Below are 12,727 nucleotides of genomic sequence, written 5' to 3'. Positions count from 1 at the left end.
TTAGTGAAGAAGGAAGTCTGGGAAACCATAGACAAATATGCAAGAGTGACAGTCATGCATGCACCTACCGGTATATTTTCCTGCTGCGTTTTTTTTTTGTACTTGTCAAGTTTTTAGTGTTGTATTTTACATTATTGTAACCCACCCCGAGACTTCAGAGTGAAGGGTGGGCAATAAACAACAAAAATGAACCTGCTTTAAGTCTAAGTTGTGCATTTCATATACCAGATGAATGATTTCCGATAAGTAAGGGAGGCACCAATCCTTTTATAATTCAGGAGGCCAGTGAAAACCAAATTGGTCACTGAGTAGCTCTTAGAGTTTCATAAGTTTATAACTGTGGAGAGTTGTCATCTTTTCGTAGGGCCTGCAAGACAGAGCTGTTCAGCTTGGCCTTTGGACTGACTCAGTCTGACCCCGGTGTTACCCTCCCCTAAGGTTTTATCCTACAGATATTTAAATGAGGTTCCACTTGTAGATTCCCAATTTTAAAATTGAATTTTAACATTGTATTTAATCTGTATTTTAATTGAATTGTTTCTTTTATGCTTGCTTTGATATTCTTGTTGTTAGCCGCCCTGAGCCCGGTCTTGACTGGGAAGGGCGGGGTAGAAATAAAATAATAATAATAATAATAATAATAATAATAATAATAATAATAATAATAACAACAACAACAATTAGTGGCCCTTCGCTGATCCTGGTCCCAATCAGTGAAGATCAGAACTAGTGTCCTTCCTCCCTTCATCCTATTCACCAAACCCCACCAAAGAGTCAACCTAGCAAAGCAAGGCGTCCAACATTCAGATGGCAAGATAAATTAATATTATGTCACAAGTTATGAGTCCCCCCCTTAAAGTGATTCATATCTGATTGTATTGAAAAATTAGATTTGTGTGATTTAAAACAGAATGTGTGTTAATGCATTAGTCTGAAAAAGGTGGTTATATGAATGTGCCACAGATGAAGTTAAATTCCACCTCAGTCACCTTCTTTGAAGTCAAGGCATATTGGGGGATATGATCCAAGTCATACTCAGAGTACACCCACTGAAATTAGCAGACTTAATTGATGTCAATAGTTCTACTCTGAGTATGACTAATGTTGGGTATCATCCACAGTTGTAATCAAGATGCAGATTGACTACTGTAACTCTATCCACACTGGCATATTGACTATGGTATAGGAAGTATCATCTGTGCTGGAATAGTTAACAGGGCAACTCGACTCAGGGCTGGCTCTAGGGGAAGGCTGGGTGGTGCGGGGCGCCAAGGCACGGGGCTGCCAGGGGGACGCTGCATGGCGGAGCCACGCGGCAGCCGCGCTGCGCCCGCCCACCAGCCGCAGCAATAAACGCTTGCTTGCTAGATCTGACAGCTCAAAAAGAGGACACGACTGTATCAAAATATCAGAGCAAAGGTGTTGCCATAGCCCAAAGCATAGGAACACAGAGCTGCTTGCTCCCTCCCCCATTTCCCTCTTATGTATGCTAAACTTATGCAACAGTAATTCATGACTTTAGTTCCTAAAATCACACAATGAGTCTTCATTAAGCTGGATGTTGTATATGGAATTCAGCAATGAATACAATGAGGCAGTTATAAGGAGTTAAGACATAAGGCTGGAATTACTCCGATCCTTGTAAATGCTTATATACAGAAACATTTATCTGTAAAATTAAGTTCTACGATTGAAAAAAGCAGCGTCTCCATACAAATGTGCCGGAAGTCTTTACAGTGCCACAAAATTCTTTGTTGTTTTTGCTGCAACACAGACTAACATGGCTACAAATGGAAAGAAATGTGTGCACGATGCACGTGCTTAATACATACATATGCTTAATATTTTAAAAATCAGCCCTTGTATTAATGCTGTGTTGTTGTTGTTGTTGTTGTTGTGTGTGTTTCATTACCTTAAAGTATTGCAGTTGTTTCTCAGCATTCATTGTTCCTTCGCTTTCTTGCCTCAGACAGGAATTGAAGATAAAAAGCTCGGTATCTCTCAGCCACCCTTTCAGCTCTTTGATCCTGACCTCCAGCTGCCTTACCAGGCTCCCGCTTTCAGGCGAAAGCAGGTCACGTGCACCTAGCCCACTGTGTCCTACCATTGTGTCTTGCATCTTCTCTCCTAGGGTTTTCTAATGCAACAGAGAAAGAAACCGTAGATTAATCTTACGTTCCAAAGCATACACACCTGATACCTGACCATCTATATCATTAACTCCATATAACCAATATTATAATTGCTTTTATATGTTATTTACAGTGCAATCCTATGCGTGTCTACTCAAAAGTAAGTCCTTTGGAGATTAGTGGTGCTTAACAGAAAATAGGTATAAAATTGTAGCTTAAGCAGCTTACTTATTCTGGGTGGGCACAGACAACCCCTTAGCTAACATATATAACCTCTTGATAATCCAGTTGTATGAGTCCATAGAAATAACTAAATTAACCTGGGATGAGTACTCTCACTCAAAGGTAGTTTGGGCAGGTATATTACCCTGACCAAGTTTTAGCAAGAATTCTGCACCATATAGGGTGCATATGTGTGGTCAAATGGTCATTGCAACCCATGCTCTGCTATCTTAATTTGGATTTGTCCGGCAGATTGTAAGTGGTAAGATTCTTTGGCTTGGATCAGCATAGAATTCCTGCTTTCTCCTTCCCACCCCAGATCCCTGTCACCCCTGAACAGCCACTCCCAAGGGCTGGAAGAGCTTCCAAAGTGGTGTGGGATGTGCTGTAGGAGGGGAACAACAGGCAAAAATCGGGAAACCACACAACTGCAGTCCCTGCAAAAGCATTTTGTATCTAAGACTGCAATCCTAACCCCCCTGGGACTAAGACTATTGAATTCAATAGGATTTATTTCTGGGTAGACATGGTTGGAATTGGGCTGCTTAAGACCAACTAAGTTTATATTTTGGTATGAGCTTTCGTGTGCATGCACACTTCTTCAGATACACACAGACTCATCTGTGTGTATCTGTGTATCTGAAGAAGTGTGCATGCACACGAAAGCTCATACCAAAATATAAACTTAGTTGGTCTTTAAGGTGCTACTGAAGGAATTTTTTTATTTTACATATAAACAAGACGTTCCAAATTGTTTAGTGACGATGACCTCGCTTGGTTCACTCGGCTTTAAATTGGTGGGGATATGAGCAAGTGGGAGAAGGAATTTTTAGGAGTCCTTTCCTTCTGTAGGGCACTTTGGAACTGAGAAGTTGCCATTGGATTAATATCATATGTAGCTGCAGTATAATGTGTAGCTTAGCTCTGCACATATAGAATCATTGGAATCTTTGGTAGTTACTGGCAATTTTGGATCGAGGTGAAATGCTATTACAGTCGTACCTTGGTTGTCGAACGCCCTGGAACTTGGACGTTTCGGCTCCCAAACGCTGCAAACCCAGAAGTGATTGTTCTGGTTTGCAAATGTTCTTTCAGAAGCTGAATGTCCGATGGGGCTTCCGCAGGTTCTGATTGGCCGCGATTTGGTTTCCGAATGTTTTGGAAGTCTAACGGACTTCTGGAACGGATTCCGTTCGACTTCCAAGGTACAACTGCATTCTCATGTAGGTTTGTTGCCAACACAGCCCAAGCAACTGTTTCATTAATGCCATGATTCTCACTTGAACAGCAGGGCCTTCCTCCTCTCCTCTTCCTCCTCCTGCACACAATTTGCACACTCCTCAAATCTGCTCCTGAAGGTTGGGGGAGAAGGGGGAAGTCCTGTCGCACACGTGGAAATCCTTGTGCTAATGGCATGATTACTTAGCCCCACATTAGATACAAGTCATCGTATTTTGCAGGTATCTCCTCCTACTAGCCACAGATCCCCTGGTTTATGAGGACGTTGAGATGGAGGACATGGGAGTGTAGCAAAGCAGAGTGAACCTTGTGCCAAAGCTGGCTAACTGTGGCCTGGATCATTTTAAAACAGCTGTGTCAAGACAATGATGTTACAAAAGAAAACTTTCATCTTTGCTGTCATTGCATATGCAAAGCAGAGTCTGACACAGGTTTTTGTTTGTGTGTTGTGAGTAAGTGAAGTCTAGTGCAGATTTTATGCACCTGATTGACTAATTTTTTTCTTTGCTTACTGTAATAAATTTGTTATTATTTTGCAGATGAAATTGCTTGCCTTTAGCTTGGAGCTAGCTTAGATAATAGCTGGAATATGAGGTAAAGGGTCAATTTTCCTTTGTTTTGCTTTGCCTACAGAGGGAAGAGGTTATGACTGTTACGTGTTGGGGCTGTGTGAGCAATTACTTTGGAACAGGACCTACGTCTGCCAAGGAGGTTGATTCTTATCTGGCTACATTAATCAATACATCTTTAAAGGATGGCAGGGTTAGGATTAGCTCAGTTCAAGTCAGTGGGATGACTGTGGACTAAGTGTGTTGATAATTTACAGCCTTAAAATAAGCTTTGAAACACACACTGAATTAAATCAACAGATACTCATCTATTCTAAAGCATTGTGTAAACAGTGTGTTGGGTAGATCATAACAGGGGAAAACAACATATTCTTGGCAACACCCTTCTATTTTGATGGTTCAAATATTGATAATTTGAAGGCTCTCAGTGGAATCCAGCTTTAGCTATTGTTTTTATGCTGTAACAAAAGTAGCAGCAGGAGGTGAAATCAATGCCCTTGGAGGGTAGGGTCACAAAAAAGAATTTATTGCCACTTTTTTGTTCTGGAACAGTTTGCAATCATAAATTCTTCATAAACAGAATACTTCAGAGAATGGTCCGTCTTCATAAATATACGACAGAGGACATCAATTTCATTTAATTCACAATTTGTGTCAGCACAGCAGATGCCAATGCCTGCCTTGATAGGGTTGTTTAATATGCAATTGAGACAGAGTAATATTCAGCACAGGGGACAAAATTTCACAGATTAAACTGTACGCACCACTGACATTTCATTCTAATGTATTTCCATTCCACACTGTTCACCTTAGATGAAAGTAATATTAAAAACCATATCTCTCTATTTTGCCATTGTTAGAAGTTAAAATCCTTGTCTTAATTTTTTTTCCATGCCAATTAAAATGTAATCATGCCAATTAAAACAGTATGCCTAGTGTTGTTAGTTTCTGCAGAGTTTTGTAAATTAAATTAAAGAAAACTCAATCAGAAACTTCTTATTATACATGAAATTTCATTTAAGAGGGAAAAACAACTTTTTGGTAAATGCAGAAATTAATTTGAGAAAGTGATATAGAATTGCATCTTGATCTTAACATGCAAAAAAGAAAAAAGAAAAGAAGGGGTCTTTGAAATCCATTTTAAATGTCAGGGTAGTGTTTTATTTGCGTTTTAAAAATCTGATTATTGGGTTATGAAGAAAAGTTGATTAGTTGGTCACCCAGCTGATCATCTATGATACAACAGTACGCAGAAGTTTAGCATTGTGCTTGAAGTTAAGTTGATCAAACACTCAAGAAGATACCAAAAGAGATGATTCTATATGCCCAGGGGGATTTGAGCCTGAGGGCACTTCCATACTTTCACTTGCCCCATATTTTTTAATGGCTTGTGCACCAATTAATTCCCCCATGTCTGAGAGCTTTTTACACTGGTCCATGGCTGGCGTTGCCATAAGTTTCTTGCAAAAATTCGATCTGGCTAGAGGCACAGAAAATCTGAAGAGAAATTTAGCCCTCTTGATAAATCAATTTTGGAAGGGCTCGTGAACAGCTTTCTTCAAAGTTTACAAGGATCTGTGGGCAGGGGGCAGTCTCCTCGCTTCTCCTTTTTCTCCAAACCCACCCCCTGTCAGTTTTTCATTATGGACTGTTGAGCTGCACATATTGCCTGACTTGGACATGGGATTTTGCTATCATTCCCCAAATAACCCTGTTGCGTGGGGGGGGGGAGTTCATAGTGCTGCTTTAAACCGGCGCGGCACAGCATGGCGAATCACTTCTGCGGCGCCGAAAAATTCACATCTGGAAATTGCATCTGCGCAGACACTGGAAAGCACAGGTGCGCGTGCTAACAAGCACATGCAATCTAGCCCACGGAAGGATCTCCGCTGGAGTGAACTGGCCCAGGCAAGGTAAACCTTGCTGACCCCTGGCCAAGAGCATCTTTAGCAACCCATCTTAGCTATAGCTGCTTTGAGAGCCCTGGGAAGCACAGAGGGCAGAGCAGGGCAGATACTCTCAGAAAAATCAGACAAAGCACAAGCCAAGAGTGGGCAAAGAAACATGGGTTTTCTGCAGAGGGCTCCAAGTTAAAAAATAGAAAATGTTAATTTTTCAGTTTTATTGTTGAGCATTTTTCTTTTTCTTTTCTTTTTCTTTTTCTATCTCTCTTTATTTCCTTTCTTTAACATACATCTGTTCTAGATTTTGTGACAATTTGATTGTGTATACTGTAATAATGATCTTAAGTCTAGAAATATCTAATGTAAGATTAGTTTGTTTTTTGTTTGGCTTTTGTATGTAATGTTTGTTTAACAAAATGGTTTATTTAAAAAATAAATAGAAAATGCACAAGGCATTGGCCCACTGAACACAGGCAGAATGGGGGGAACACAGCTACTGTAGTTTGATCACACTGGGCATGGAACCTCGGGGTTGCCACAAGTACGATGTAGAATGGAAGGCAAAGGGTGATGGGGTGCTGAATTTTGCCTTCACACTGGGTGCCACTGAAATTTGAGACCCCAAGGTCTGCCACTGCACTAAGCAACAAAAGTCAGGATTTTTCTGGCAAGTGTGGATGAACACACAGCCTTTCAGGAACCAGCAACCTCCCATGTCACATGGCAAACCACTTTTGAAATGGAAAGGGCTTCTTTGCATACAGTTCCTTTTGAGGGTATACATGTACAAGCTGGAAGTCCACTTCTGTGTATGCATTACCCTCTCTGAATCAATATATTTTTCTAAAAATCACATATTTAGACTAAGGAAGGGATTGGAGGAGGAGGAGGAGGAGTAGTAGTTTGGATTTGATATCCCGCTTTATCACTACCCTAAGGAGTCTCAAAGCGGCCAACATTCTCCTTTCCCTCCCTCCCCCACAACAAACACTCTGTGAGGTGAGTGGGGCTGAGAGACTTCAGAGAAGGGTGACTAGCCCAAGGTCACCCAGCAACTGCATGTGGAGGAGCGGAGACGTGAACCCGGTTCCCCAGATTAGGAGTCTACCGCTCTTAACCATGACACCACACTACACCACTACACCACATGGGGAACCTATGGCCCTTTGGTTGTTGTTGAACTATGACTACAACTCATTCCTGATCATTGGCCATGCTGGCTCATTTGATGGAAGCTGAATTCATCAACAGCTGGAGGGGGAAATGTTGCAATCTTTTTATAGCGTGCAAATCTATTGCCTCTATTAAAAATACTCCTTATGCCTGAATTATTATTATTTATTATTTATGCAGGATTCATTATTGTTTATTATTTAAAAATATCACGCTATTATTATTATTACACTCGATTATTATTTAAGCAATTTTGGCACCTTTGATTATGAATGAAAACAAATGAATAGTCGAAATAATCTAATCCACAACAATGCTTCTTGCATCATGCATTATTGGTGTCTGGGTAAGAGAATCACTATACTGCATCTTTTCCCAGATTCTTGTATCTCATGTTTGGCTGAGACTGAACTCATCATAGCATGAAATGAAATATAGGAAACTTATTTTGTTGCTTTTCTCAAATACGAGCTGAATACAGCAGCATGAAACTTACCCGGACTGCATTCTTACTCAGATCCAGGACTTCAGATTTGTACTAAATTTGCATATTTGTTTTTCAGCCATCAGTGTGACCTGAAATATGTAGTGACATCCCCACTTTTCATCTTAAGGGTATAGTAAATAGTTAAAGAGTAGATGTCTCTAACATGTACCTTCAGAATAAATTCTATTAACATTCACTCAAGCATGACAGTCAGTGTATATCAGATATACTGTATTAGAGTTGACTTGGTGCATACCCATAATACATGGCATATTTTACTTACATTTTGGGGGGCATTAAAGAACTAAAATTATTAAAGTCAGGCAAGAGACAAGCAGGGAATAAAAAAATCAACAGACAAGGGATATGTGTGGGGTTTTTTTTGTAATAGCATGAGTGGCTTGTTTGAAATGTATGTAGTGAATTGAATGAAAGAGATATTTGTGCTTCAAATTAGAAATCAGGCAGACAGCATACTTCAAGACACAAAAAGTACACACAACCCACGAACAGTAATAAAAATGCAAATACCCCAAGCAGTTCCCATTTTTCATTAATTGAATCCACTTTTTCAAGGAGATCGCCGGGTAGTAAAACACCACTTCTCTTCAAAGCTTCAACTTTACTCAGCAATTCCATCTTTTTGGGGTGTCTGATTGACATTTCTACACTGTACCTCTAAAATGAGAATAAAAAACTTGAGTTAGCTATTGAAAAAGAAAAAGAAAACGTCAATTAGCATGTAATCTGAGAAAGCAAGATCCTTAAATACGGTGGCAAACTCTTCTGTTAATACTGTATATTGATATGGCTCCTAAGTGACTTTTAACAATAGGCTAACAAAATATCAGTCATTGTCATACTGGTGGCTAGTGAGGGTCTCCTACCGGGATCAACAATCTGCTTCAACAGTGTCCTTGGATGCATCACTTTAGCTTCTCCCTTTCAAATCATGCCAGGGAGAAAATGGCAACTGTTCACTTGCACCAAAGAAAGAAAACGAGTGCAGGGAGGGGTCCCTTTGGGACAGGACCTGAATGTTCTCCAGTCCCTTGAAATCCCAGTATTTGGGGGAAAGCAGTTTTTGCTATGCCCCCTAATAAGCTTTCCGTTTGCAATCTGTTTCCTTGGCTAGAATCCAAAGAGAGACTTTAGCGTGGTATTCCCCAACCTTGTAGCCCTCTAGATATTTTGGACTACAAATCCCATCAACCCTGAGGCTGTGCTGGCTTGGTCTGATGGAAGTCATTGTTGAAAACAGTGTTTTTTCCCCTAGAAAAATAGGTGCTGGTACTCACTGTGAAGAGTAAGTGCCACACTTTTTAACAACAACAACAAAAGAGGTTCCGGTACTTCGTACCCTTTGAAAATCTCCTGAAAAAAGCACTGGTTGAAAACATCAAGAGGGCACCAGATTCTGGAAAGCATTTGGCCCATAGATCTCATTTCATATAAGAATCTGCCTTTGGAAGTGCTCTGAGATTAACAAATGGTTTGATAAGTGAGACTGTGGATCGGGAGGGGTCAGTTGCTGTCTGAGAAAATCAAACCAAAGTTGGTTACATCATGGTACTGATCATGCCAATCCCAATAAGGGACAGTGGCGTATTCCTGCACTGCATTGGGTTGGACTAGATGATCCTCAGGGTCCCTTCCAACTCAACAAGTCTATGAAGAACTAGCTGTGCACTGATTTCAATCTTAGCTTTTGTCTGAGAGAATCCAATAAGAGCCTATGACCCCCAAGTGACCCCCAAGCCGAGACCTGCGTCATCATCTGCATATAATGGCTCTTGGTTCTATTTCTTGGTCACACTAGAATGTGAGAAAGAGGGAGAATCCAGGAACTGCTTGGTTGGTTGTTTAACACAGTATTATACAATATCGAGTCCTCAGATTTGTTGGACTACAGCTCCTTTCATTGCAGATCCCTGATAGGGATGGTGTATGTTGGAGCCCCGCAATATTTGGGGGCACAAGGCTGACAAAGACACATTTTGCTCTGCCTTTCCTACAGGGCTAGCAATAAAAGGAAATACAAAATAGAGAGAAAAGCCAAATGCAGAAAATATCCTAGATGCAATTTTTTAAAACGAAATAAAACATAAAACGTCATCATTAAAAAACCACCAGCAGAAAACATTCACAGTAAAACCAACTGCGAAACAAAACAATACAATGAAAGGTAATTAAGAGTCAAAAGCTTTCCTAAGAAAGGAATTGTTTGCCATTTGGCGGAAAGCCAGGAAAGAGGGGACAAGATTAGCTTCTCTCAGGAGGGAGTTCCACAACCTAAGCAGGGGTTCCAAGATGGCATTCTCCAGTTGGACAAACAGGAGAAATGGATAGAACCAAAGGAGGGTCAGGGGCTGCTGCTTGCTGTGAGAGACGGGAGGGGAAAAAATACAGCCCTCCTTCTGTGGCTCCCAGTGGCAGTGGGAACATGGGGAGAGAAGGAAGGCTTGCAAAGTCCATCCCAACCTTCTCATTTGCAGTCCACCTGCTGGGGCCAAGGAAAGAAAGCTGATTTGGGGTGATCTGTGAGGGAGGAGGTGGGTTTGGTGTGATCTCTGAGGAGAGGTGATCTCAGACTCATAACCACAATAAGAAATGGGTGAAGAAAGAGGCTTGCATACTGCAAGGGGACCTCTGGGCAGTGCAAGAAAGAGCCATAACTCAGTAGTGGAGAAACACATTGCACCCACCCAGGCCTGAGCTTTCCAGGTCTGGGAGGAGAACAGGTTGCATCCCCTATTAAGTATAGAATGTAATATTTTCCCCATAGTACTGAGTAGAAGCTATTATTTATATGATAGAAAGTAAACGTATATACTCAGGGGGCAGGGACACTGTTGGGCTTGAAGGGGCTGAGCAGGGTCAGCCCAACAGATTTTTGCTGCCTCAAATGGAACAGCAAATGGCATCCACCCCTCACCCCCACCCCCACCCCCAACTGAGGTGCATAGTATCACAAGACTAGGTAAATTATTCTGGCAGGTGAAGCAGAAAGTGCCTCTCCCTGGCAGTAAAAATATAAATGTTGGATGCAGTGCACACTAAGGAAAACATTCTCCCCACTCCTACCATGCAAGCCCTACATCTATCCTGGGTTTTCTCCAACCCTCTGCAGTAGATTTGGGGTGATGGCACAGGGGTCACACGGGGCAGGGGGAAATCCTGTTGTGCCAGCGCTAATCCTTGCACTAGTGCAACTATTTAGTTGCAAACACTTTGCAAGAAGAATAAAAACATAACAATTTGCTGCTCTTTTCTGACACCCCAAATTAGCTGCCTGGGGTGACCAACTTGCTCTGCCTTGGGATATGGCTGTTCCTGGGGCTGGCTTGTTTTATGTTGTGTGTGTGTGTGTGTGTGTGTGTGTGTGTGTGTGTGTTTTCCGCTTTTGCCAACAGTCCTGTTAATCACACAGCCAGTTTGTCTCATAGCACTCCTGTGTGCGCTTTCTCCCCCTTTTCCTCACACTTCTTCCTGTTCTATATTTAAAATGGGCTTCAAGAAACAGTGCCAATATGTATTTGAATACTAGTATGAAGCACAATTATCCCAAAAGCATTTAGAAGGCCTACATAAATCACACGTAGCTATTAGCAAATTGCATGCTAAACATTATGCTTCCTTCCCTTGAAACTCATTGAAGTAAGCTACTCCTGTTGCTGTTGCAAGGGAGGGGTGTTGAAAAAGGCCAACACTTAACAAAGTCAGACTAGAATAAAGAATGTTTAAAACATGGGCGCTTTTGCCAGATCCATGAACAGTACTCTGACAAAACAAAACAAAACAAAACTACAATTGGAGAGTACTTAGCAGAAAACAAGAAAGGTGTGAAATCACTGTTTCAGCTAATAGATCCCCGGCATTTGCATGAATATGTTTGCATATTGTTAGTTTCATATTTTAATCTTTCATTTGCACTGCACATGAACATCATTTATATTTTGCCAACTTCAAATATTAGTCATTTGTGGATCACAGAGCAAAATGTTTTAAATGAGGTGATTTAACGCATTACTCATTATTAATGAACGCTGATCAGGTGTTGGTGTATCCAAAATAAGCATGAATATGCATAGCAAGCAACCAAGGGATTGTCTAGATTTATACCAGGAAGTTGTCTTTCTGATATGTGAAAAGGAGATGTCGTTTCTCATGAGGTGCGTTAACAAGAGGCAATCAGGTTTGGAATTACAGTATGGGACTGGATCACACAGCAGATAACCGTTTCCCTTGGCTAAAATTGCCAACAAGTATGCTTGTTGGCTCTATATGATTGCCTTTTCAGCTGGAAAGGGTGACTAGAGGAGATTACAATCTGCTTTATGTAATCTGATTTCTATTTAAAGATGATATAGCTGAAAAGGATTTACATAATTATTTCTGTAAGTATGCATAATATCATGGGAAATCCAAGCCCATGTCAGTGAGGCACTGAGACCCAGTTGGTTTTGCTTCTTTTGTGGTTATTTATTTATTTGAAAGTGGATTAATAGACTAAGGGAGTCCTCTAGCTGTCTGACACTGTTGTGGACTTGGCTAGTTAATATTTTTTCACCTGCAATAGGCTGGGTTCCGGTGCTGTTGACTAAAAAAAAAAACATTTTTGGCAACGCTCTTTGAGTTGGAGAAGATCAATAAAAGAACAAAACGGCTAGCATATGCTTCCTAACAATAATGTTCTAGTTATCCTAAAGACTTAATACGTATATCATTTAATTTTTCTGCTAAACAAACTGGTTCTGCTATGCAGCGTTAACAGCAAGTCTCGGTGACAGATGCTATGAAAGATGATTACATTAAAAAATAAATAAGTTAGGCTTTCTGTATGCTTTCAGCCTTCCTCACTATGTAACCTACTGTATAAACAGCATGATGAAAGATGGTGATTGATAGAAAATGTATTATACAGTGGCAGGAAGGAAAAGCTGGAGAGAAAAAAATCCATTTGATTGCAAGACATACCGGTTACGAAAAGAACAGCAAGCA

The 12,727-nt window shown here is 40.8% G+C and overlaps 1 protein-coding gene across 6 annotated transcripts in view; it reads right to left on the bottom strand.

The window, feature by feature from the left end:
* The window catches only part of AKAP6 (A-kinase anchoring protein 6), a 257,193-nt gene that overhangs the window by 38,859 nt on the left and 205,607 nt on the right, over positions 1-12,727 (bottom strand). For all 6 annotated transcript variants that reach the window (XM_088671520.1, XM_088671525.1, XM_088671516.1 and 3 more), the window contains 2 exons: positions 8,258-8,404; positions 1,913-2,137 (listed from right to left, as the gene is read on the bottom strand). In XM_088671520.1, the coding sequence (XP_088527646.1) occupies positions 1,913-2,137; positions 8,258-8,404 (372 nt within the window). The remainder of the gene's footprint in view (positions 1-1,912; positions 2,138-8,257; positions 8,405-12,727) is intronic.

This window comes from Zootoca vivipara, chromosome 1 (genome assembly GCF_965207765.1).
Source record: "Zootoca vivipara chromosome 1, rZooViv2.hap1.1, whole genome shotgun sequence".
Classification (NCBI taxonomy): Eukaryota; Metazoa; Chordata; class Lepidosauria; order Squamata; family Lacertidae; genus Zootoca; species Zootoca vivipara.
This window is presented reverse-complemented; position numbering and strand designations above follow the sequence as displayed.